At 39.9% G+C, this 26,754-nt stretch overlaps 2 protein-coding genes across 4 annotated transcripts in view; one reads left to right on the plus strand and one right to left on the minus strand.

Moving 5' to 3' along the window:
* Positions 1-24,832, plus strand: DHX36 (DEAH-box helicase 36). Of its 2 annotated transcripts, XM_083849536.1 has the most exons (26): positions 1-624; positions 772-893; positions 1,652-1,853; positions 2,539-2,577; positions 2,857-3,027; positions 3,988-4,067; positions 5,122-5,196; positions 5,333-5,499; positions 5,875-5,956; positions 6,458-6,598; positions 7,409-7,511; positions 9,334-9,421; positions 10,627-10,682; positions 10,798-10,862; positions 11,350-11,493; positions 12,142-12,259; positions 12,852-12,950; positions 13,876-14,049; positions 14,363-14,449; positions 15,193-15,276; positions 15,376-15,475; positions 15,564-15,654; positions 16,764-16,884; positions 17,413-17,565; positions 18,543-18,747; positions 19,911-24,832. In XM_083849536.1, exons 1-25 carry the CDS (start codon positions 16-18, stop codon positions 18,726-18,728), a joined length of 3,357 nt encoding a protein of 1,118 aa, XP_083705662.1. In that variant the 5' UTR covers positions 1-15; the 3' UTR covers positions 18,729-18,747; positions 19,911-24,832. The 2 variants fall into 2 exon arrangements, with proteins under 2 accessions (XP_083705662.1, XP_083705661.1); XM_083849535.1 differs by having other exon boundaries at positions 18,543-24,832.
* ARHGEF26 (Rho guanine nucleotide exchange factor 26) overlaps positions 20,690-26,754 on the minus strand; it is a 60,061-nt gene continuing 53,996 nt past the window's right edge. For both annotated transcript variants that reach the window (XM_083849538.1, XM_083849537.1), the window contains 3 exons: positions 24,323-24,390; positions 23,757-23,861; positions 20,690-23,439 (listed from right to left, as the gene is read on the minus strand). In XM_083849538.1, the coding sequence (XP_083705664.1) occupies positions 23,297-23,439; positions 23,757-23,861; positions 24,323-24,390 (316 nt within the window). In that variant the 3' untranslated portion in view covers positions 20,690-23,296. The remainder of the gene's footprint in view (positions 23,440-23,756; positions 23,862-24,322; positions 24,391-26,754) is intronic.

Raw genomic sequence — 26,754 nt, forward strand, 5'->3', positions numbered from 1 at the left:
CGGAGACGTTGGGAAATGATCTTTGCGTTGAGAGACGCGCGGTTACCCTTTCCAACGTTTACGTGTACAAATTTATCTGAAATGTTTCAATCCGTAAGATTTCCTTCAGAAGACGTGTTTTTCCCCGTGTTAAGGAGACAAAGCAGTAGCGATGCGTGCAGAAGGACGCTCCCTCTGGCACTGCAGCCCCATCTACAAGAGCACGGCCACGTGGGGGGGCCGGGACCCTCCGACGTCCCGGGCCCGGGATTCGAACCCGCAGCCCCAGGGAGCCCGAGGGGGCGGGGGGGGCTGCGGCGGTTGGGGCGGGGCCTGCGGCGGGGCGGAGCCCGTGGCGGACGGAAGTGCTGCGGCGGAAGGGGCGGTGCGGTGCGGTGTGGTGCGGGCTGCCGGCCGCGGGCGGCCATGAGCTCGGAGCAGCGGCGCGGCTGGGCCCGGGGCGGCGATGGCGGCCCCGCCGCCTCCTCCTCCTCCTCCTCCGCCTCGGCCGGCGGGCACGGGGGGCGTGGCGGGGGCGGCGGCGGCGGCCGGGGGCGGCACCCGAGCCACCTGAAGGGCCGCGAGATCGGGCTGTGGTACGCGCGGAAGCAGGGCCAGAGGAGCAAGGAGACGGACCGGCAGCAGGTGAGGGGCGGGGGGCGCCTCACGGGGCTCTGCCTGCCGAGCGGGTGACGTCACGGGCCGAGCGGGTGACGTCACGGGCCGAGCGGGTGACGTCACGGGCCGAGCGGGTGACGTCAGGCCGGTGACGCCACGCTGTGCCGTCCGCAGCGGGCCGTGGTGCGGATGGACGAGCGCCGGGAGGAGCAGATCGCGCAGCTGCTGACGGCCGTGCAGAGCCGGAGCGAGAAGGAGCCCGACGCCATGTCCTGGTGGTCCGGGGACGAGGACGGGTAAGGCTCCGGCCCCGCGCCTCGCGTCCCACATCACACGAACGGGCAGGAGGCGCGCTGGGAGAGGTCTCCCGGCTCTACGGGTGCCCCCGGCCCAGCACGCAGCCATCCCCTAGCCACTGCTGCGAGGCTCTCTTCCAGGCTGCTGTCGAGTTTGGGGTGTTAGGTTTTTAGCTGAAGCCGTAAAACCCTTTAACCGGTCCCCAGGCCCACAGCAGGGGATTTACGTTATGGAGCGACCAAGTTCCCGCGGCCTCTGGGAGCGCTCCTCCGCAGGTGGCTTTTGTCATCCTCCTTCTGGCGTTCGGCAGCGCTGGGAAGTTTTCTCAGCCTCTATGAAATAGGGCCCATTCTCGATGCCTTTTGTGAAAGGATTTAAATAGGCAGCGAAATGGGGGGTCGCGTACCTTGCCTTCAGTAGGCTGGGTTGATGGGGTTGGGTTCTGGTGAAAGATCCAGTTACGGGGCGGCGGTTCTGACAGGCCGTTAAGCGGTAGTTCTCTGGAGACGTTTTGTTAGTACGTTAGCTCTGATGTGAAAGAACACGTTACATTTGAAGATCCTGTTGTACATTTTTTTTTTGTTTCTACGATGTGCGCCATACTGCCTTCAGGTTAGGGGTCAAGCAACTTGGGGATATAATGTCCCAAAACCAGATCTGCCGGGAGTGGTGCAGGGAACTTTTCAGTGTACGTTTCTCAGTGGCCAGGCGTATATTGGGTAATCTTTGAAGTTTCTGTTCTTTGCCCGTATTTCAGAAATACTCCAGAACAGCCCGCAAAAGTGAAACCAGAAGCTGAAAAAGCTCCTATCAAGCAGAGAGCAGTCTTGGAAAAAACATTCCTTGATCGGGATGTGGAATATCTATTTGAAAAAAATCAGCAAGATACCGATTTAGATGAGCAACTTAAAGAAGATTTAAGAAAGAAGAAGTCCGATCCTAGATATATTGAAATGCAGGTACTTCCCATATGTTAAGGAGAAAGCTTTTGGGTTTATTTTTACATAAACTGAACTAACTAGAAAACTTCTTGTAATTAATTTACTCAAAGTTGTCAAGACATTACTTTAGGAAAAAAAGTACCATCAGAATTTACAAAACGCGTCCTTGTCAACGGGACAGGGATTGAAAATTAGGCCGTCAGTGATAATTTCTGATTGTTTAAAATCCAAAATTTTAAGTATCCGCATTGTATAGTTGGATGTGTATTTTCAGTTCTCTTTTTTTAAATAGATTTTTTTTTGCGTTTGTGTGTAAAATTAAAAGTAGGGGAATAGGCTCTGAAGGCACACCTCTTCGAAATGTAGTTGAGGTTATTGTAATGGCAGTGTATAAAGCTGTACAAGGAAACGCTTTTAGCACCTGTCAGATGGGAGGCCTGCTGTTCAAGGCCCTGGTCTTTAAACTGCGTATGCGTGCCTCTTTGCGTACAGAACTGTTGGTGGTAAATATTTCTGGTACGTTTAGTGAAGCTGAGAACATGCATGGAATTACATTTATTTCTAGTGGGCCTGTTCAGTCTTGGCTGAGCAGCTTGTCACGTTATTGATCTGTTTCGTCCAGATCATGGATGAAATCTGTTAATATTACTTCAGTGTTGAACAGGTGTTTGAAAACACGTACTGTTATTTTCTCTTTTCTCAGAGGTTCCGAGAGAAGCTCCCTTCGTATGGGATGAGACAGGTAAGCGTATGTTTAATTTGAAGAAAGATTCATTTCTCTTCTGAAGTAGGAGAAAAAACTGTGCAACTGGGAGTAAGAGGAAGCCTTTGTTGCCTGTTATGAAGGTGCTGAAGATTTCAGAGCTTTCAATATTAATGGAAACAGATGGGTATATGGTTGCTGTGATATTTTATTTTATTTTTTTTAAGTTCACTTCACGGTAGTAGAGAATTATCAAAATCCTTCCAAAATCTGTTTTTGACAATAATACTTGCAAATGTTTTCTTTGTTTGGAAACAGGAACTTGTAAACCTTATAAACAATAATCGAGTAACTGTGATAAGTGGCGAAACTGGCTGTGGAAAGACCACACAAGTCACGCAGTTCATCTTGGATGACTACATAGAGCGAGGGAAAGGGTCTACCTGCAGGATTGTTTGTACTCAGCCTAGGAGGATCAGTGCTATCTCGGTAAGTGCCGCTTTGACAAACTGAGTAACTTACTTCTTACGGTTGTGGGTGTGTTTCTTTGTTGTCATCCCTACCGTAAGTCCGAGATAAAATTACTGTCTTAGAATTTTTGAACGAAAATAGATTTTTTTTTTTTTTTTTTTTTTTACTGGGCCTAAGCTACAGGGCAAGTTTATTAGCCGAGTATACAATCTGGTAGTTTATTTGAAGTTCAGATCTGGAAAAAATCCAAATGACCAGATAGATCAGTTTCTTTGAGAGGTGCACGGTGTCTCCTTTTGGATGTTGTCACACTAATCGTAGAGTTCAAGATTAGCATTCTGCCTGCAGTGGACAGGAAAGGTTGTTTTTTGTGTATTCATTTTCAGTCTTAAAATTGTTATTTGCAATAGAATCTATTATTAATATAGACTAATTCGATACTTTGTAAGTTTCGGTAGTGATCAGAGTACTGGCACCGTATGCCTCCCTTTTCCTTGAATGTAGGCATGGTTTATATTGGTGACTTTAATGGACTGGGCAGTGCAAACATGAAGTGAGATAAAACAGTAGTGTTGTGTAGCCCTTTAGAAATACACTAACAAGCAAGAAAGAACTTGGCTTTCCAGTGCACAGTAATTACTTTTTTTTTATAGTTAAATATCAAATCAGTATAGAACCTCACTTTCCATGAGGAAAAGCTGGCCGTACTGAAAGGGGTGGTGCATTCTGGAGTACGTACTGCTAATGCCTAGATGGTTGTGTTTCTCTAAAACGTGTCTTGGGTTGCCAACCTGTTCTTGAGTTGCTGACAGGAAACACTGCTGTCAGTGAAAGGGAAAAGATGGTTTTCAGAGTGTTCTGTTATTGTTGTTTACATTTCATCTTGGTTCTAGGTGTTTCTTACTGATGAGTAGCTAAATCATGGATCAGCCTCGTGTGTTTGGTTTTTTTTTTTAACGTGCTGTTGTTTTTTTGAAGGTGGCTGAGAGAGTTGCTGCTGAAAGGGCAGAAGCATGCGGTAACGGCAAGAGTACAGGTTACCAGATTCGTCTTCAGAGGTAAGAGGCTCTCTTGACAGTTTTTGTTCCTTCATGTAAAGTGGTGTCTATTCAAAAAGAAAAAATTGCGAGGCAGTTCTTAACACGGACAAGTGCTTTTATTCTCTTACTTTCTCTAAAAGACATTCCTTTGAACAGCTGGTATAGGGAATAAAGTTTTTGAAAAATACCAAAAAGTTTGAGCGTGGTTATCATATTCTGTGTAGCATGTAAATGAGTGATTTGAGGTTGTAACACAAAGTCAGTTCTGAACTTCAAGCTGGCAGGTTTGGTTAGCACTAAGCTGTACTTTCACTAGTAAGTCCTGTTTTCAGTTCTTCTAAAAGGTTTTGCTATACACAGAGGTTAAAAGCAATGTCCCTAATCAATTAATTTAAAGGAAAAATTAAAATGCTAAAGGAGAGAATGCTATAAGCTGTATTTCTGGGTAAAATTATGTATTTGTTACGCTTACCTAATGAGTAATTCCATTAAGGTTAGGTAATAAATTTAGTCTTGTTAACAAGAGTTCGTAGACCTAGTGCCATAGAACAAAAGTTACTATGCTTGCAGTGATCTGTAATTTGAAAAAATTATGTGGGATGTTACTAGCAAACAATGAAACCTCACTTACCATTGATGGAAAAACTGCTGGTGAGAGATGACAGTTCAGTCCTTTCAGCACTTTAATTTGAAGCACTAGTTTATAGAATCTCATTTGTTTTTCTTTAATGTTTAATCAAGACTGTTACAGTGCTGTGTATTTAGCTTCTAGCTGCTATCTGTGCTGAGTTCAGATAGTTGTGAGAACTTGGGGTCAGCAGATCAACGTAGAAATGATGAGAAATGAAGTCAGAGGTTCCGTTAGGCTACAAGCAGTTCATTACCCAGCAACAAAAATGCTGTGACTCTGGCCTACACCCTCATTCCCCCAGTTGAACTGTGAACAAGTTCAAGAATGAGGCATACTTCGTAATGCCTGTAACAACTACCTGCTCTTTAACTTTAAGCTTTTTATTAAGTACTTTGTAAAATAAAGAAGAAAACTCAAGAATTCTTGATGTATTTCTTCCAGTCGGTTACCGAGGAAACAAGGTTCAATTTTATACTGTACCACAGGAATTGTCCTACAGTGGCTCCAGTCAGATAAGTAAGTTTTCCTATTTTTTTAGAAACTAAATACAATTACCAAATGACTTGACTAATGACCTGCTCTTGTTGGTCTCTGCTCTATTTTTAACTTTTGCTAAAAGCAAATGTTTAATTTTTTTGTTCTTCTGTTTTAGGCATTTGTCCAGTATTAGTCATGTAGTCCTTGATGAAATTCATGAAAGAAATCTTCAATCAGATGTTCTAATGAGCATTATTAAAGATCTTCTGAATGTGCGTTTGGATCTGAAAGTAATACTAATGAGTGCTACTTTAAACGCAGAGAAGTTTTCTGAATATTTTGGTAGGTTAAATGCTTCCTATGAATTTTCCTTCTAAGTGATTTAGGCTTCTAATATTTACCTTATTTTAGAAGTCATAGTGTGAGTGGGCAAACAGAGCAAAGCCTTTAGCTCTTCATTCTTCAAGTGCTGTCCTGTAACTGGAAACAGGTGAACGTGCTGGAGAACAGTATACTGCTTGCTACCTATGCTTGCTTTATTCAGTCACTTCCTTGGAAATTGAATTTGACATCTTCCATGAGAATTTAAAGGGGAGAAGAAAAACCTCTAGGCTTGAAAACTATATTGCAAAAATAGTGAAGAATGTTTATTGACTCTTTTACTTCAGAACACTATTTTATTTGCTGTTGAAAAATGACTTACGCCTTTCTCAACAGATAATTGCCCAATGGTTCACATACCCGGGTTCACTTTCCCAGTGGTGGAGTATCTTCTTGAAGATGTAATTGAGAAGTTGAGGTGAGTGTATTTTCTCAACACCAGTATAGATAGTATTTTGTTGGTTTCTCATTTTACTTAGTATGTCTTTTTGAAGATTATCTCAGTATAAATAGCCTGTTGAAAAATTAGTTGTGGTTTTCAGGAGTAAACTCACACTGGACATCTTGTTGCAGAAAACCTTTCGAGGGAATTTCAGTGGCTTTTACAGTAATAAGCTTGTAGCAACCTGGAAATGTTGGTTTGGGGAGGAGAAAAACTTCAGTTTTTTCTTTCAGTGTGGTGAATTTTCAGGTGGATAAATTAAGCTAGTCTTTGATATTTATTTTTTACTTGTTTTCATGCTTACTGTAGATGGTACCTATCATTTCTGTAATTAAAAAAAAAAAATTAGAGGAAAATTCGAGAATCCGATTAATATGGTACAGCTAAAGTACGTATATTGTCCACAGTTTAGAAAACTACTGTGCAGCAGGATTAAATGACTAGTTTCAAAATTGTATTTGCTATTTAACTTTAAAGGTATATGCCAGAAAACACAGACCGTCGGCCACGGTGGAAGAAAGGCTTCATGCAAGGGCATATAAGCAGGCCAGAAAAAGAAGAAAAAGAGGAAATCTACAGGGAACGGTGGCCAGAATACTTAAGGCAGCTGCGGGGCAGGTTGTTCTCACTCTTCTGCATTAATTGTTGTTAACTTAATGAACATTTTAATACTCCTCGAGAGTGGTTTAAAACCAAGCTAAAAAACTTTGCCTCTTCAGCACCCAGCAGAGATTCTGTGCTTGAGACATTCTCTTTGATTGCCAGCTTTTGACTGCTTTGCTATCTGAATAAGTGGGTTACTTAGGTAGCCTGGCAAATTTATTTCAGGAATGGCATCTTTCCGTTCTTCTCCTGTCTTATTTTACCTCTGCAGTTTGTGACTTCCTATATATCCAGCTTCACAACAATAACTAATATAGGTGGCTCTGTTTTACCTCTCTTTCCTAAGAGAGCAAGTCCTCAGTGCTCTCTGTTCTATCCCATGCTCTACTTGTCCATTTGTACGTGTCCATCCCTTTCTCAGACAGGTCTTTGGAACAAATTGGTAATTGGTACTAGGTTTCATGAAAATAAAGGGCTGAGCAGATGAGATGCCTTCTGTACGTACTGTGAGGGAGGGATAAATTGAAGGGTAAACTCAGATTATTTAGATCCTAGATAATCCATGAGATCATAACCCAAAGAGATCATGGAAATGCTCCAAATACAGTTCAGTCATAATTCTTAAACTTACTATTCTAAACTGGCAATAATTGAACTAAAATAAGTCTCCAGAGTAGCATGCCTGTTCAATTGTACCTACAAAGAAAGAAAGAAATTGAGCAGTAGTAGGTCACACAGATGAGTGATAGCAGAACCTTACAGCAGACATGCATGCGTGACTATGTGTTAGTAAGTAACCAGTATGCATGCTTTTGATGCCTGTAGGTATTCCGCAAGTACTATAGATGCCTTGGAAATGATGGACGATGACAAGGTTGATCTTGACCTTATAGCAGCACTTATCAGACACATTGTTTTGGAAGAAGAGGTATGTTTCTGTGTTGTATCATCGTGTTTTCATGCTATGACTGAATTGTGGTCAGTGGCTGGTGGAGAAAGTCAAAGTTGGTAGGTAGTTTGGTCTATTACATACGCATAAAGAAGTGTTTTTTTGTTATTAGTTTTTTTGTTTTGTTTTGTTTTCTCAAAAGTAATCTACCAGCTTTAAATACCCAATTACTATTTAAGCCCTGAGTTTAGAATGTGGTCAGACACTGTTTTTTGAAATAAAGGGGTAAATTCCATGTTTAAAAGGTAGCACGTATCTAAGTTTTCTTCAATAACAGTTGTAGGCATTAATGATAGCTACGCATGTAAAAAGCTTGGAAATATTGCACATATATGTTAATTTCAGACTTTTTTCTTTTGTTCTAAAGAGACTGTAAATCTTTTGATGATAGTAGAGATTGACTCAAATAAAATGGGATAGAAGTCTGAAGGTTTGGGTTCCATTTTAACTCCAATTGCGGCTTTTTTTCCTTAGAATAAGCTTTTAGATGTCTTCATACACATTAGTCATTTGATGAATAGTAGTGTAACTGCAAATTAAATTTTAACTCTTAGTTCTTTTTCTGACTGCATGTGTTTATCTTGTCCAAGGTAGTATTCTTTGTGGTGTGTAGTAAAACCTACGGTTTGTGAAATAGCTGTAGAAAACCAGTCTGAAAACCTCTTCAATGTACAACTAGATGTTTAACATCTAGGAGCTTCCCTCTCAGGAATGATGGAGAGAGGGCACAGCACTGTTTAGAGTTGATATTCACTCCCTCATATCTACAGTGTGCCATTGGCTTTAAATAGTTTTCTGCCTGAGTAATCTGTGTGAAGATAAGAATTTTGCTAGGATATACAAAAATTCAGTCGCGTTTACCAAATGTGCAGCTAGGAAGCTCTTCCTACTTATAGCTCATCACGCTTTGTAGTTATTCCGGTTTCATTGGTAGTTGTCCCTAAATGTGCTTCAGATGTAATGACAAGGCAACTAGTTACTTTTTAATGTAAAAATGCATTGAGAACTTTACTCACCTACACGTTTAGGTTTCTGTGAGGCTCTGACCAGTATAGTAACTCTTACATAGTCTTTATTTCAAATTGTGGCTTCTCTTCTGTTGTTTGTGTTAGAGGAGGTTGATCTTGAAATACAAAACCATCAGATTCTGAAGCTAAAAATCCTAATTAGAGTCCCAGTAAAAGGTTTTTTGTTTAATACTGTTAGGTACATTGTTATCAGAGGGATTCTGTGCTTGAAGCAGTAACAAACTTGAAAGAATAACTTCTGTTGCCATGGGTAATATACATAGGTTACACCATAGCCTTAAGTTATACATTCATTTCTGTGTTCAAAAACATCTGTGGAAGAGCTGACACCGTAGGTGAGTCACTGAAGAGAATTTTGATTATTGAGAATGTCAACTCACTTAATATTTCAATTGATAGAGTATTTAAGCTGTAGATAATGAGGATGACTTGCTGTTTTTTCTTTTGTTCTTCCTTTGTTGAAAATTACACTTAGTTTCTTTTAGGTTTAACAGCTTTAACAGCAGCTCAAATTCTTCCAGTGTTTACATGGCAGTGTTTGAAATGCTGCAGGGGAAAATGTTGAAAATGAAGTTTTTGTTTATTAAGCTCAGATAAATATGCAGCAAGACAAACTTTTTTTTCTGTAGTAAACAAAATATTTCAAGTTGTAGTCAGTGAGGTTTCGGGTATCACTTACTTGAAATATATGCGTCAGTATGCAAGTAGGTGATTTTTTGAATAGCATGTAACTTATTCTAACTTTTCCCATTCACTTCCTCTTTTATATATAGGATGGTGCAATTCTAGTGTTTCTTCCAGGATGGGACAACATTAGCACTTTGCATGATCTCTTGATGTCACAAGTCATGTTTAAGTCAGGTAAAAACAAAATTTTATGTGCAAATTTAGCAGCAGCATTAGTGGCAAACTTTTATTTTTGCCTATGTTTGCTGGTATTGCACTGGACTTTTCTTCTTCCCTCCTTCTTCCCTTTCAAAATGATTGCAGTGTGTTCAGCATTTTTTTTTACATAGCTACAGTAACTTCCATCCAAAACTAAATTCTTTCTTCATTCTGTGTTAACTTCTTATTTTTGCTTGATGCTTCAGCAGCTTCTCTCTAATACTTTGCTGGTGGATCTTTTAAGTTCTGTTTTTTCCTAGATTCCTTTTAATAGGGCAGTAACATATCCTATGCCTATCCTATATGCTTTATTTTGTCTTGTTTGCATACCTCATGTTCAGCTAACTTGTCCTAACTATGCTTTTGACTATTAAGATAGTCTTACTATAATTCATGTCGTGTATGTTCTATAGATAGAGAACTTACTGAAAACTAGAGGAGAATGTCAGTTTAATAAATAAACTCGAGCAGTTATTAAATAATGAATTTACAAGTGAATATATTATGTTCTGTACAGTAATTTGTATTTACCAAGCCATCATAGCATAATACAAACTGGCATATTCTAAAGTAAAAAGGTATAAAGGAGTTTATTATGTGTGTTTTATGTTTTACTAGCTTTTGGGGGAGACTTCTGCGGAGTAATGTAGTGATTTTCTATCCCAGAGAAGCTTAGGTATTTCACAGATATTTATACTTTGAAATAGAATGCATTTGAAGATGCCTTGGCCTCTTAGTTTAAACAAGCAGCAATGTATAGCTGTTGCGGTAATAGACTTGATAAAACACCGAGATGAATCGTAAGAAAAATACGTTAAGTTTAATATACAGTTGTCAGCCAACCCAGAAGTAGGGTTCTCTTCCCATTCCCCTCACAGCCCCACCTTTCATTGTAGCTGGCGGTTAGTTTATTCAGTTTATATTCCTCTGAGCTTCTAGCACGTAAGTCTGTATTTCAGAATGTGTCTCCTGCACTTAACACCGATGTATTGAACATTGCTAACAAACAGCAAAAAAATTAAAATATGCCATTATCTACATGGTAAAAACCAATTCAGAATAAGAAGTGGAAATAGTAGATTTACTTGCAGTGTATTTTCTGTGTTCTGTATTCTTGATTTTCCTGTATAATTAAAGTATCTGTGCTTACTCTGTATCTTCTGCTGATTTTTAATTTTCAGATAGGTTTATTATCATACCTTTACATTCATTGATGCCTACTGTTAACCAGACTCAGGTATGCTTGTCTTTTATTATTATGCAATAAAGTAACATTTCACAACTACCAAAAATTTTAATTGAGCATATGTTTGGTTTTGGCAAACATATAAATGGGCCATGGATAATTACAGGTGTTTAAGAAGACCCCGCCAGGAGTAAGGAAAATCGTGATTGCTACCAACATTGCAGAGACTAGGTAAATAGCTAGCTATGCAGACAAAAAAAAACCCTATAATTTTGACAAAATAAAAAAATATAAACCTGTTTAACTTTTTCAAAATGCATTTGAAATATTTGTATCATTGATTTATAACATTTTCAATTCCAATATGTCTATAGACTAAGCTTGAATTCTCCTTTGAGAATTGTTTAAAAAAAAAAAAAAATCAAAACATGGATGATTTATAATGACTTGCAGTTGTTGTACATAATAAATGTGAACTGCCTGTCCTCTACAGACTTTATAACTGCATATGGTGACTCTGTGGTGCCAGACCTAGGAGAATAAAACAAGTTTGCTCTTGAACTGCATAGTAACATTCTTCTTAATGAAATTCCAAGCATAGAATTTTTATTTTTGGCTTGCTGTTTGGGAGGGGGTAAAGAGAAGCTAAACCTTCTTAAGATCCTAGGTTAAACTTGCAAAGATGAAGAGTTGCATTTTTTTCTCTTTTTTCAAACAGCATTACAATAGATGACGTGGTGTTCGTTATAGATGGTGGAAAGATAAAGGAAACTCACTTTGATACCCAGAACAACATCAGCACAATGGCAGCAGAGTGGGTTAGTAAAGCTAATGCCAAGCAAAGGAAAGGTCGAGCAGGAAGGTAAGAATAATGGCTAGTTAGAAAACCTTTATGATGTTAAATTTCAGTCTGTCTTGGAGCTCATGTGTGCTGAAGGTAGTACTTTGTTAATCCCATGTTCAGAAGCAGATAGTAGTACGACTCTCTTGTTCTTAGGGAAAGAATGGTTCGTTGTTTTCCTAAGAAACTGATATAACTTGTGCTGCATTTCAGTCATGAGTTTCCTTCCTTATTATAGAAGAATAAATCCTGCATTTTTTTTCAAATTTGATAGCGTTTACGTTCACACCTCACTTACGAGGCTATGATACATTAAAGCGAAAATTGCCTTCAAATTAATGTTGCTTAGATATATACCAAATTATTTAAAATTTCACTCCCTCTCAAAATACCTTGTGGAATACTTTATCTTTTGTTCAGACATACCGTTCTTCTCTGATCTCCTCATTGTTCCCTTTGAGCAGTTTATAGGAGATTTCTGCATTTTCTATGCCTTTGTTTTCCTGTTGATGGGTCTATGTTTCTGAAAGCTGAAATGGCTATTACAATTGAATACACTTCAATTCTAATTCCCTGAAGGGTTTTGGAAAGCTGCTTACAAATGAACACAGTCATAATGTCACAATGTCATAGAAAAAGCATGCATTTATTTCTTTAAATATGTTCTAGAGTTCAGCCAGGTCACTGTTACCATCTATACAATGGGCTCCGTGCTAGCCTTCTAGATGATTATCAACTACCTGAGATCTTGAGGACACCTTTGGAAGAACTTTGCTTGCAAATCAAGGTAAGCATATGCATCTTCAAACGTGTGTACTAGTGACGTTTCTGTTGGAATAAGAGCTTGAGAGATTAAATTAATGCAACTCTGAGGTTAGAGTTGTCTTCAAGTCTGTCACACCAAAAGCACAATATATGCAATTAATAACTGCAGCAATTGTTTGCAAAATGTTATCAAACCCAAGAAAAATATATTGTCTAGTATAAATAAACGCTGAACTCTAACACAAATATGAACACAAATTTTTCCTCAAAAAATATTAGATCAGAGCTGCTTCTGTGAGAATGCCAGGGAGCTGAGAGATAAAGCTTCTTAAAACTACCTTCTGGTAAAATTCTTTTAAAACTGACATGAGTGATGTTTCTTTTTTGGCAGTTTGTATGGAATTCCTATGCATGCATAAGGCATACCACATGCAACATACTGAAGAATAGATGTTTAAAATTTCATCACTAACACGTCTTTATTTTGTCCTTACTTCTTAATTATTGAAATCCTAATTCAAGCTGTGAGTTATTCACACCTTTTGTAACTACTCTGGTCACTGCTTATTGATTTTAGGTGGGTAGCCATCTTCATTTTTGTTTTTTTCTTTCAGATTCTAAAGCTTGGAGGAATTGCGTATTTTCTGAGCAAACTAATGGATCCACCATCTCGCGATGCTGTAATGTTGGCTATAAATCATCTGATGGAGCTGGTAAAGTATTACTTAACATACAGTTTCATGCAAGGAAGAATCTATTTACAGCCATGTTATTAATGCATTGTTTGTTATCCAAGACCATTCTGATTGTACAGGTCTAGACATTTGAAACCCTTACTATGCAGACCCTTTATATCTCTAGGCTATGCAGTGTCCTGTCATCCCGACTGAACAGAGGAAATAAACTTCAAATATTAAATATTATGTGAAATTTTGGGCTGCATAAAGTAGTTCCTGAATCACTTAAAACACTGCTCACACTTTGCGTTTAGATTCCATGCAGATCCTTAACTGGGTAGTTGTGTAACACCCTGCTCATGGTGAATCCACCAAGTATTTCTATCCCAGTTGGATTAGTGAAGAATTTAGGTTGTATTTCTGGGGGTAAGTGAGGCAGATAGGAGAAGGGTCTCTCGTATGTCAGTGCCCCTTTGCTGAGGGAGGAGAGATTAATGAGCAGTTCGTACTACTGACTTGCCTAGTATTAATTGTACAAATCAGTTGTAGCAATACATTGCAATGTCTGATTTAGATGAAAGGCACTGCGTAGACTGTCATACTTCTATAAATGTTCAGATAAAATTCAATGATATATTTGTTGTTCTGTGGCAAGGCTGTAAAGTAGCAAAGGGAAAAGTGAATGAAACAAGAAATGACACTGAAGGGAAATATACAAGTCTAAAAATAAGCTTGACCAGGAGAAGACACTCAAGTGTTAGTCTTCATACTTTGGTCCAGAAAGACACTGAGCCCAATAAACCACTTGAAACACAACTGAAGATGGTTGCTCTTTCCTTGTATCTGTTGAATGTTTGTTTCTTTGTAATTTGCACGATCACTTTCCTGTCTGACCATACTGAAGCTAGCTGCGTCCTCCACACTGCAGTTATGATTTTTGTTTTGTATTGTTTTCTGACAGAATGCTTTGGACAGACAAGAGGAACTGACTCCACTAGGTGTACATTTAGCACGATTACCAGTTGAACCACATATCGGAAAAATGATTCTCTTTGGAGCTTTATTCTGTTGCTTGGATCCAGTCCTGACGATTGCAGCAAGCCTCAGCTTCAAAGACCCTTTTGTCATTCCTTTGGTAAAGTTTCTAAGAAGAGCATTACAGATAAGATTTTAAGATTCTTATAAGAATATTAGGACACTACTGAGATGTTGTAGTTTAAAAGAACTTTAATCCTACTTTCAGGTTAATTACATATTTATAAGTACTATTTGCCTTGCAATACTTAATAGCATGTGTTTTGCTTACAGAATATTGGAAGTAACATCACTTTTTATGTATGTTCCATGCAAAGTATTGCTGTATATATGTACCTTAGTTAGGGAAGGTGACCTAGAAGGAAGAATGGCCTGTCAGTCATGAATATTTTATAAGTTCTAATTGTTCTTAGGGCAAAGAGAAAGTAGCAGATGCAAGAAGAAAGGAACTTTCAAAGAACACAAAAAGCGATCATCTGACAGTGGTGAATGCTTTCACAGTAAGCGTGTTTTAACGTTCTTTCCTTCAGAAATTTTGGTTTGGGTTTTATGCTTTAGTCTAAGGAAAAATCTGATCAGTGTATGCTCTGAAGTATTTCTTCCCTGGTTTCTACAGAAACATAAAACCAAATTCCTTTTCACCCTTCTAGTGTTAAGGAGTCTTGTCTTCAGGCTCAGTAACCTAATTTCTTGCGGATATACTGGTGGAAATGTAAATTCATGGTGGCGTTGTTACTTTCTAAACGTGTATTTGATGAGGGATGAACACAGTAGAATTTCTCTGTGGCAGTTTCCCAGTTGCTCTTCAAAAATCCCTTAGTCATTAACTCTTGTCCTTCTGGCACCTGCAAGAGGCTGGAGCAGACTTCAAAAGCGTTAGAGACTTAGCTGTGTAGCACTGGGCAAGAAGAAAAGGAAATAAATGGCCTGGAAACAGAGTTGCTGCCCAAGACTGTTAATAGCAACAAATGAAATTCTGACAAACTTGGCTAGATTTTGCTCCTCACCATGGAAAAATTAAGTTTTCAATTCAAAACTGTTGTGTTTTTCTGCTGTATGTGTATAGGTGTGTGGACATATATACACATATGTACATAATACAAAGAGATGAAAGGGTTTGCTTTCTCAAGGAGAAAAATGTAACTTGTTTATTGACCTATGGTTTTTTGGTCTGTCCTTATATACTTAATTTTCTTAGTATGTGTTTACTTAAATGCCTTTGAACTATGGTATGAATTTCTAGGGCTGGGAAGAGACTCGGCGCCGTGGATTCAGAACTGAGAAAGACTATTGCTGGGAATATTTCCTGTCTTCAAATACGCTCCAGGTAACATCCCGATGGTCTGAAAATGGAGGATTACATCTGTGGGGGAAGGGGAGTAGCCTTTTGGCATATTATCAATCTGGGACAATTTTTATTTCCTAGATGCTGCATAACATGAAAGGACAATTTGCTGAGCATCTCCTTGCAGCTGGATTTGTGAATAGCAGAGACCCCAAGGATCCCAAATCTAATACCAACTCAGGTAAACAGCAGAAGGAAACAAAGCTTTTGAGTCAAATTCTCAGTTTATGGAACTGCAACTGCATTACTTACTTTGCTGTCTCTTACAGATAATGAGAAGTTGCTCAAAGCAGTCATCTGTGCTGGTTTATATCCAAAAGTTGCAAAGATTCGGCCAAGCTTTAGCAAAAAGAGAAAAATGTAAGGATTTGGTACAATGTTGGTTTGTGTTTCAAGTATTTTCTGTGTTAGGTAGCTTGGTAAGGCAGAGCAATGGTTTAAATGCATTAATTTAATTTTTTTGTACAGATCAGTCAAGGGTGTGGGTTACTTCATTTGAAAATGTGACAGATCAGAGCATGGGATTGCTGATCTTTACTTATATGAGCAAAGATGTTTGACCATTTGCATACCTGCTGGTATGTGAAGTAATCGGTGTGACATTATCAAGCAATCCATAATTCTAAATTACATTGATAACACAGCTGCTAAATGAGTCTTACCATCATTTTTGGTCTACAGCAACAATTGAAACTCTTTCCTTCTGTAGTGTTTGGCAAGACAGAGCCTAGCAATTCTGGTCTGATCTAACACTTCTCATATTATCAAAGTGTTTATTCTTACTAATGGTTATCCATAGTAATAGTATGTGCAAGAAGGATATCTATATTCTTGTGAACGTGACTTAAGACAGAATGAAGGGTTGTATGTTTGGATGAACTTCCTGGGTATATAGTGTAGAAGCACCAAGCTAGGAGTGATCACTGTGCCTAGAATTAAAAAATGAACAAAGAAAACAAGTGATTATTTCTATGGTAGGTGTAAGAATAGGCAGTCAAAATTCTACTTTAGATTGCTTAATTTAGATCCGTCTGCAGCTGGCACTACCAGTCAGTTGATTCTCTATTTTGAACCAAGTCCAGTGTGCTTCAGTCATCTGAAGGATGCATGTAAGAGTAAGCCTGCAAACGTGACGGGAGATCCTGTGTCACTGCATCTTAGCCGCGTGGTGGAGCCAGGTATAAATCAGCACTGAACCTTCCTGGCAGCTACGTGTCTTTTCTACTGGAGAGAACAACAGGGCTTATTAAGGAGGTGAATTTAAACTTAAGCACAGAGATAGGGGTATCTGAAAATTAATACTGTAGATTCAGTTGCAGTCTTCTGAGGAAAGAAATTGAAGTTCCTTCAAATGTCCTTATTTCGGAGTTCAGAACACTGGTGGAGAATTGGAGGGTTTTTAACTTAGGATGTGATTTTGCTACGTTTTCAGTATCTTATTTCCATGCTAAATCTACTTTTTTTTTCAGGGTGAAAGTTTGCACCAAGACAGATGGAACAGTTAATATTCATCCTAAATCTGTTAATGTGGAGGAGACAGAGTTCCATTATAACTGGCTTGTGTACCATTTGAAGATGAGAACTAGCAGTGTATGTCGTGGTTTATATTTGTGTAACTTATTTTTGTAGCTCTTTAATGTGTTCGATCAGGGGATGTGAAGTGTCCCTTATCGTGGCCCAGAAGGTATGCAGCAGCTTTGTTTGAAGCCTTCAAGTTTTGGGTCACTTTTTTTACATGCCGTCAGATTCTGTTCTGTGGGCTCTTGGTGGTATTGTTCCACAAATAACTAGTATACTAAGTTCTGTTAGATTCTTGCTTCTGCTTCTGTTTTTTAAAAAAGAAAAAAGCGTGCAAGCTTTCTTTTTCCTGCTTGATTACTAATGGAATTATTAGTTGGAGTTCACTGCTTTCTGTGAAGGACTGTATTTGGGACCATTTTTGCTCCCATTTAATCTGATTTTATGTAACTCTTCCAACTGAGTTGCTTCAAATCTGTTTTGCAAATCTATGAATGATTGAAAAATGATCTTCTGGAATTCTATTTTGAGTGTCTTAAGGCTTAGTGATGTCATTTAACATCCTTTTAAGGGTGACTGGACAATTTTGTCTTCTTGCAGATTTACTTATATGATTGTACAGAAGTCTCTCCGTATTGCCTCTTGTTCTTCGGAGGAGATATATCCATTCAGAAGGATAAAGATCAGGATACCATTGCTGTGGATGAATGGATTGTTTTCCAGTCTCCAGCTAGAATAGCACAGTTAGTTAAGGTAACTATATTTAATAATAATATATACGGAAATCTTAGTGTAACAGTAACTCTTCCTAGAGATTTTTTTTATATTTGATGTTACTGCCTAACTGGTGATGTAGGGAGATAACAAAATGTTTTGAATGTATTCCTAGTAAGCGTGTGAAGTATACACAGTAAATGAAAGATACCTACTGAAGGTTTGTATATGAATGCAAATTAAAAAGTTGTAGTAAAAATAACATTCTGACCAGGCTGTTGTATCACATGATAAACTGGGTAGAAGTAAACACTGATGAACTCCCTTATGTTTGGCCTTAGGAGTAGGCACTCAGAAGTTTTATTTATGTATTTGAGTTTCTACTGTAATAGCTGGACTGATGACAGTGAGGCTTGTGTGCTTTTTGCAGTGGTGGAAGGAAGGTGCTGTTAAAGCCTCTGCTGGAAATTTCATGGGGATGTTGAAAAATAGCGGAGGCTTCAGAGAAAAGTCATAGGGTAGATTTAAAGGGCTCATAAACATCTTACAGTAAGAGATTTGAAGAGCATAATTTCTGTAGTTATCTGTAGGAGAAGTTGTAGGATGACCTGATCAGTCCATGAAATAACCACATGGATATGGAACGTGAGGATGGGGCTCTTCAGCTGGCATAATACTTTCCAGTGAAAAGAGGAGCTGAATAGAGCTTGGTTGATTATTAGATCCTAGAAATTGCATCTGACTTTCTTAACCCAAATATTTTTAGTCTCCTTAAAGAATCAGCTAATGGGTGAACAGGCCATCACATCCAGAGATGATCAGGTCATAAAAGGCAAAGCTAGTTTTTGAAAAGCAGCTTTTGAGCCTGAAGGTAGCGCTATTGAAATAAATCAATATAAGAGCAGCAGGCGTAAGGATTAGGAGAACAGAGGACGCAAGGGAGTTGAACTTACTGTGGTAACATTGTGTAGCTTTATACTTGCCTCTTTTCATTCCAACAAACTTTTTGTCTGCAGAATTTAAGACAAGAGCTCGATGATCTTCTACAAGAAAAAATAGAAAACCCACACCCCGTGGACTGGAATGATACTACATCCAGGGATACAGCAGTACTGACCGCTATTATAGACTTAATCACAACACAGGAGAATGAAAGTGCCAGAAACTATGCTCCACGGTTTCAGAACGAGCGCTATAGTTGACACGCTTTCATCTGTGTTGGTAAAGCTGACATATTCACTTATTTTGTTTCGTTGTGTTTTTTTTTTTATAACATTTATTTAGCTAGAGGGAAAAACTCTTTTAGGGCAAGCAGGTAATTCCCTCGTACTGAAGAGCAGTTATTCCAAAATAGTTGGTAATATCTGTATATGCATGGTATTCTGTGTTCATGGTAGCTTTTTAAGTAAGAAAAAAATGCATTGTTAGCAATGTTAATTGGTGTATGTATTGTCCTTCCTCCGAGTCCTCTAAAACTGTAGCTTTTTTTTTAAATATTTGTTACCAGATTTGGGGGGGTGGGGAAGGGAAAGAAGCTGAAGTACTGCTTAATTGTGCTTAAACTGTTCTTGCTATCGATAAAAACATCTCAAAAGATTTTTTTTTTTCTTGGGGGGTGGGGAGTAATTATTGTGTTGTTGCAGCAGTTTTCTCACCAACATTTCCATAGAAGGTAATGATAGCTTAATTAAACTAACTTGAAAACATATGTTGTTGAATTTGTGCTGTGGGAGGAAAGTCTTCAGAAATACTCTCACCTTCTTCCATTCATCCCAGGCAGTTCATCTTTCTTCACTTTCTGTACCCATCCATCATCAGTACCAATGGAAAAATTTAGACTACAGGAGCTTCATGGTTATAAAAACTGATGGTGGAATACACTTACTTTAAGGGTTCATTGTATTCTAATTTTTTTTAAGTTTTTTAAGCAATCATGTATAGGTATAGTGTTACATTAAAATACTTTTCTTTAAAGTGTTATTTCATCTGCTCTTAGTTCTTAATGTTTTGAATGCTTCCAGCTATCTAAGAACATTTGATGAATTATGCTTCTTTTAGCATTTCAAGCGGGATGATTTGAGAGAACTAGTCTGGTCAGACCTGTGGAAGTGTGCCAGACCTGCTCTTCCCTTTAACCCCTGGGGCTGGGGGAAGATTGAGATTTAGCTGAAAGTGATGGGTGGGTGTTAAACTAGGGCCTGAGTAGTGCCAGCAGTTTAGTTGGCAGCCACCTATTACCTTCTGTTTGCTCTGCAGACATAGCTACATTATTTCCAGGTTTATCTTGTAGGAATAAAGCCTTTGCTTCTCATTTTGATGTTCTGCAAATGTAACCAACTTTCAGTTTTTAGAGGCTTTATTTTTTTTTCCCTTCTGCTTGACAGAAATCATCCCTGTGGCCTTTCTTGTCCACCTGAATCATGGGCTCAGAAGGATTTACTCATTTTATTCGTGTTACCCTGAAGAAAACAGGACTAAAACAGGGGCACAGCTTCCTGTCAGTTAATCCAGTGTCAGCTGTATTTATCTATGGTGTACAAGGAGCGCCACCACTCTGATCCAGCATAGCTGTTTTTTATACAACAGTCAGTTTGTGACTAGACTGTGCTTTCTCTTGGGTTAAAAAGGAGCAGAGGAGGCCAGGCTTGTTTTTGGAGCACCTTCCTTCCCCTCTGAAAACCCGAGGTGGGATTGCTGCTCCAACCCCAGGTGCTTGGGGTTGCTACCAGACCGAAGCACACTGAGGTGGTTGTGGGTTGGTGTGGTCAGATCCTTACTTACACAGTAACATGATTAATGTGTAAATAATGATACCAGTTGTACTTTCCAGCAGCCGGCATCAGGCAGGAGGGAAGGGCCTGGGGGCTGCTCTGTGGCAGCTGTCCCACTGCGGCCCCGCGCCTTCCCCCAGCGCCTCCATGCCCTTACCCTGTGGGTTCTTCCCTAACGCAGAGGCGCGGGGTCCCGGGCTTGTGCTTGGTCACTGCTCCAACCTCCTGTGCACAGGTATGTCTGTGAGGGATGGAGGACACAGTTGTGCTGTTTATCTTTACAAAACAGGAAGAAAACAAGCAAACGTAAGTTACAAAAATTTAACCTCTCTGACAAGAATGACGTTAAGGAACTATCATTTAACAATTTGCAGTTTAAGAAAAATTGAAGCTTTTTTTAGTAAGGATTTAAAAAGATTTTATTGATTGTTGTCCTATAAAATCATAACTGTCTTTAATTCCTGAAGAACTGTGTCTGAGAATAGGAAAAATGGCTTTTAAAACATTATTTGGAAAGACAAGGTATGAAAAAATATATACAGTATTAAAAATCTGAATAAAATTAATGCCTGGATTTATACATTCAGTTTTGTTAAACATCTGCCTGTGTACAATAAACTCTTTGTTAAAATATTAGCAGTATTTTTTACTATGTTAAATAAGACTTTGCTCAATTTACAGTTTATACCATTACCATTTTATCAGTCCATTTATAAATTAATTCAAAAGGCTGTAAAACCACTGTCAGACTACCAAGGTAAGAATTTTTGTACAAAATTATTGCCTAATCGATTTTCAATTGTTACAGAGGTACATGTTTATAAACAAAGTCACTCACAGATCGCCATAGTACAGAATATAAACACCACCCTTTTAAAAAAAAAGACGGGGACTGAGAAAGCCTTTGTACTACAACTTTTTGCCTTGTTTTTATTTAGCAGGTACTGAAGCCTGCTGACTTACCAGCTGGTCCTTAAAAGGTGAAGATTTTTATAGTACAACCTGTCACACGGATATACAGAAATGATGCACTGAAACTTACTTCATTTTTTAGTGCATTTTCTTCACACAATATTTAGTGGTTGTTTTTTTTCTGTGAAACTCCAAAGCTAAACTGCAGCTGCAAAAATCTAGGTGGTGCAGGTAGTGCAATGGTGAGAGGGCTTCTCGGGAGCTGAGAAGCGTGCGGCAGCACCGAGCTGGGTACCCCTGGAGCCGAGGGCCCGGTGCCGGGGGGTGGCTCCTGCTCCCCTCCAGCCTCCGCTCCGTGGCAGTCACGAAGGCGGTGACAGGACACCAAGCTAACCACGTTACCTAAGGGGCCGAGCTCTCAGCTCCCACGTCCTTCCTCAGCGGTGCTCTTACCTCGTACAGCGGAGATGAGCAGAGACCTGGCAGCTTAGATCCCTACAGGTCTTACAACTCCCTCTTTTTCTGCGTGTGGCTTCAACACGCTGACAAACGCTAAAGAGGAAGTTCAGTAAACTGAAGTTCAGTTGAACTTTTTGCCTCCACAGAAGGAAATAATCAATCTCCTCTAGCACAGAAGAGCAAAAAGGAAGAAAAAAAAAAACAGAAAAATGTACTTCATGTTTTCTGCAGTCTCCATCCTCCATCAAAACCCTTGCTGTACAGCAATAACTTAATAGAAAGACCTAGCCAAACACCTGGAGAAAACTGAAACAAAATGGACACAATTCCAGCTGTTATACAATCCTTTAAAATATCAAAAAAATCCTGTGAGTCCAGACACTTGAATCCTGAACCAGAGCAGTGGCATTTAAAACTCACGTTGATGCTAGTGGGAAAAAAAACACATTGATGTGTTATGGCTACTTCTCTGCAGCTTGAAAGTACTTTGTATTGAAAATGTGGTTTAAGCTTTAAAGGTGCAACCTACCGCAAGGTACTGGAAAAGCAACCATGCTGCCAGGAAGGCATTCAGAGCTAAAAGAGCCTTTAGAGTTGAGGACAGACAGCAGACACAAGACAGAAGGACTTGTTCATTTGGCAAAACCCATGAGCTTAAAAAAATATTCCTGGAAGAAGCACCATAAGATACACCTGCCAGAAGGATCTGAGCGAGCTAACAACTGCTCACACCAAGGCTGTTCTTAAGGAAAACAAGCCCAAGTTGAGTCTGATAGTTGTGCTAAAATGGATCTGAGAACAAGACACTCAACATCATTATGTACCTGGTACAGTTTGGTACTTCTTGCTTGCTTTCAGAAATCTCAACACCGGCGCACCAGAACGCCTGAGCTGCATGACTGAGTACCCACACCCAGGACTGGAGGCCAGCACCACAAGCAGCACGTCTCTAGTTCTTACCTTGTGTCAGCTTCACCCACAGTGATTACAGTGATCTAATTCAGTCTTAGCAAATTTGGCTCCTCCCTGGCTTTGTGCTGGAGAGGTAAGCCCTTATGAATGACATGCTTGTTCATTCTAGCTCAGGTTAAGCAAGGATTTTGACACAGCAAGGAAGTATCCCCTTAAACCCACTTAATTGTACTGGGAACGTACGACTGCAGTTTCTAAGGAACAGGAACTCCCTCCCCACTATTATGCTCCTGTTCACCTCCAGCTCAGTGTATAGATTTGGTGAGTTTCTGGTGCTCGCTCTGCTACAGCAAGGTCCAATTTTAAAAGAAAGAAAGTCAGAATGATCAAAAAAGAGTGGCAGAAGTGTAAGTAAAGAGCAGGGATGAAGGAACTGAAGTTGAAAGGGAAATCTGAGGAAAAAAAATGCGTAACTGATCTCCAATGCCTAAGAAACTACTTCTAGTTGAAATCTGCTACAGTTCAAGCCAGGCATCAGTTCAGAGCTGTCAAAATGCAAACCGAAAAGGACTATCTGAAACATCAGTGCTCTGTTACCAGATTTTACACATCTGTGACCCACGTCGTCCATGCGAGAGCTGTAGTGCACGCAGCCATTCCCTGCTGACAGCAGTTAGTGCAAATCCTCTAGTACAATATGAAGAAGCAAAAACCATCTACACATTTGTTTCAAGTCCAAGTAAACGTCCCATCCGCTCCATGTTCTTGTCGATCGTGGCGCGACACGTGATTTCCTTAGCACACTCCATGGGAAACCAGCCTCTTTCACCATCCCGCAACCGTTCCCCTTCATACCAGCCTGCAGGCGTGAACAGACAGGGAGCAACAAACCTTTTCAAGTAATTTTAAAGGCACTTTGTCAGAACTTCTGAGTCAGTGTCATCACATACGTGATGCGTACATGATTGATCTATAAAAGTTATGACTGGTGATGAGTTACTTTAAACATCTGTTGCCTAAACAGAGACTGTCCTTAGAAACTTGAACCTAAATGCTCAAGTTTTTCTTGGAAGCTTAATCTTTATTCATCATATGGCCATCTCTATTAGGAAACAAATTCTTCTAGCTGGATTCATCTGCAGGGGTAAGAGAGGGTTACTAACAACACATACTCACCATCATTCACCTTTTGATAAACCAAAACAACATCAGCAACTTGAAGAGAGAGCTCGTCTGACTGCTTCGCTGTGTAAGTTCTGATGATCTCTACCTGAGTCAAGGCTGGGGAAGAAAAAAAAAAGAAAGGCTGAATTAGAATATTTCCATTTCATATCTTCTATTCAAATGTGTATATAATTGATTTAAAATAAATCAGTGTATCTTAGCATATGCCCTGCCACACCCCACCCACCCACAACGCAGGTGGCAGCAAACGATGCAGATGGCTTCCCCCCTGAACAACTGCACACAAACTTGGGTTAAACATATGAAGAAATATGCTCTTGGTAACAGATTGAAACAACTGACCCGTGTTAATGAACGCAAACAGAAATAGCTGGGCAAAACAAAGCTCCTCAAAGAAGGAAGAGATGACAGCTTCGTGTATATTAAAGTAACATAGCCCAGGAAAAGAAAAGGTGACCTTTTAAGGATCCAGCCTGTATTTGCTCAAATCCCCGCTAAGGGGCAGTGCACTTCTATTCTCCTGTCAGTGCTCAAAAATCTCAGTACTTGCAACTTACTTGTTCTGTCTGTTTTCTGCCCATCTCTGTCTTGCCCAAGCACCGTAATCCAGCGAGCTCTTTCACTCCTGCAAACAGCAAAGAAAAAAATTCAGTTTCCCAACTCATGCTCTTGAAAAATGATCAAGACTACTCCCTTTTCACGATTCTGTATTTAAATTCTTCCTCTTATTGCGAAAGAAAAACTGAACAAGTAACCTCCTTTCTCCTCCTCTCAAAATACAGCCAGAAGGTGTGATACTACTTCTTGTAACAGCATTCTTCAAGCACTGTTAAACATTTTAAGCATGTTAGAGTAGAAAAAATGCCTATACACACATGGTTCTTACTGGCAGCACATCGTACGTACCCTTATTTTGTTTTTTAAGTAATGCAGGTAAACTTCTCTACTAGTGTCTGCGACTAATACTTACGACTAATTAAACAAATAACCCACTTGAATTTTCTTTTTCAAAATTTTGTTTTTGTCTTTAGATAACTTGAGTTTTTAACTAAAAATAGTAACATCTGTCTTCTGCAGTTGTCTATTTTTTTGAAAATCTGAAACCAGTGCTAAACTTGTGTTTCAACCACAGTAAGAAAACATATAGAATTTTGCACAAGCTTAATTTTGTTCTTATTTTTAGAAACATGTTATTTACAGATTCGTATTTTCCCTTAACCAGTCTGGATAAGAAAATTACATTTCCTTTCAGGCAACTCTGAAAAAATGGGATAATGCCAGACTGGCTTCCTGTCTAAATACATGTTTCTTCATAAATCCATGTACACCATATATTTTGTGAAAACAAAACAAATTTGCTCCCACTGAAGTCACCTTCTCCCAGCAGGCACTGTTAGAGCATATGAAAAATCCCGTCCAGAAACCACTGCTTTCAGCCAGACTAGGAAAGCCTTTATGTATGTCCCTCTGCAACTTTCCATGTATTTTTCAAGAGAATCGATGTTACTTGTGTAAACAGACAGAGTGGGAAACAAATACAAAAAGATGCCAGCACCAGTGGATAATCTAATGCTAAATGACCGTGTCATTTAACCCTCCGCCTCCAGCAGCAGGCACAATTACAGCTGTCCCGGAGCGAGGACAATGGGAACAGGCCTCTGCTGCGCTGGAAATCGGAGTCAACGCAAACATTTCGCTTCCACCTGTGCATCGCCCCGTTCAGCGAGCGCTCTGAAGTGTCCAGCTGCCTCCTCCTGCCTCTGCCCTCCCCATTGCGCTCGCCTAAAGTTACAAGAAATCTGGGATTTTCTGTACCCTGAGCGCACAACACACGGTAACGCTCTATAAAAAGAGTTTTCACATCAAGGAGGTATTGTCAGAGATTCTTTCCCTTGAAAGACAATCTGCTGGACTGCTATTTATATTACAAACCTTATATAGGCAAGCAGTAATCTTTTGTAGAACAAAATGTCTTTTTATAAAAAGCCCAGACAACTAAAAATGCGCTTCATTTTTTTCCCAATAAAAACGCATTTCCAAGCAAGTCTGAATCATCTGCTTACTTTATAATAAGATCTTTAATAGGGATCATTAACGATCTATAGTTTCTTTCAGAGTTATTCTAAACTTTGAAAGCAAACCTAAAACCGTAAGTTTTTCCAGGCTGGGATGCGTCTGGAGCGTTCTGTTTCATGTCCTCTGTCCCGCCCCCAGCCCCCGCGGAACAGATCCCATCTTTCACTTCTGTGAAGGGCTGTGTGCAAGCTAATGGCACCACAGAGAAGCGATGGCCTCTCCGAGACTCGCACCCCAAAGAACAAGACGCCGCTTGTTGCCCTTTTCTAAAGCGGAGCACTCCAGCACTGCCCCAGGAGAACAAGGACCACCTCTATCCGGCACAGCTCCCCAGCTTCCCCGCGGCCATGCCAAACTCCTCCTCCATCCCATCCTGCAGTTTCCGCTCCCACACCGTCCGACCGCTGTGGTACAGGGCTCACAAAGCTGCCCCGGGACAGCACCGTTCAGCATTGGACCCAACGCACTCAGTTCAGCGTTTGCTGCACCGCGGTGCCGCGGGATCCCCTGTGCCCATGTCCCCCAGCTAATCCTGCACCCTACGCACGGAGCGCTTGTTAGAAATGCCCTGCTGCTAAAATAACTAGCAGGACAAGGTACTTCAAAGCAGCAAGGAAGAAACCAGTGCAGAAAAAATACCAGAGCAATCCTTGATGAATCTCTGCAGTCCGATTATCCCAGGTCGTCTTGTCAAGATAAATGCTAAGAGAATCTCCCTAACTACCCCGTAAAGGCAACATTTGCCTCGTGCTACGCTGCGTTACGCGTAGGTTCACCTGCAGTTATCACGCGTGCCCGGGATGAGATGGGAGCACTGTTACACAGCCAAAGCTGCCTGCAACTTCTGCCAGGAATGCAAAAACCTGCAGTTCTTAGCGGCGAGCACTGGTCTGGGAGGTCGGTAATGGTCTGA

The sequence above is a fragment of the Anser anser genome, assembly GCF_964211835.1.
Source record: "Anser anser genome assembly, chromosome: 9".
NCBI lineage: Eukaryota > Metazoa > Chordata > Aves > Anseriformes > Anatidae > Anser > Anser anser.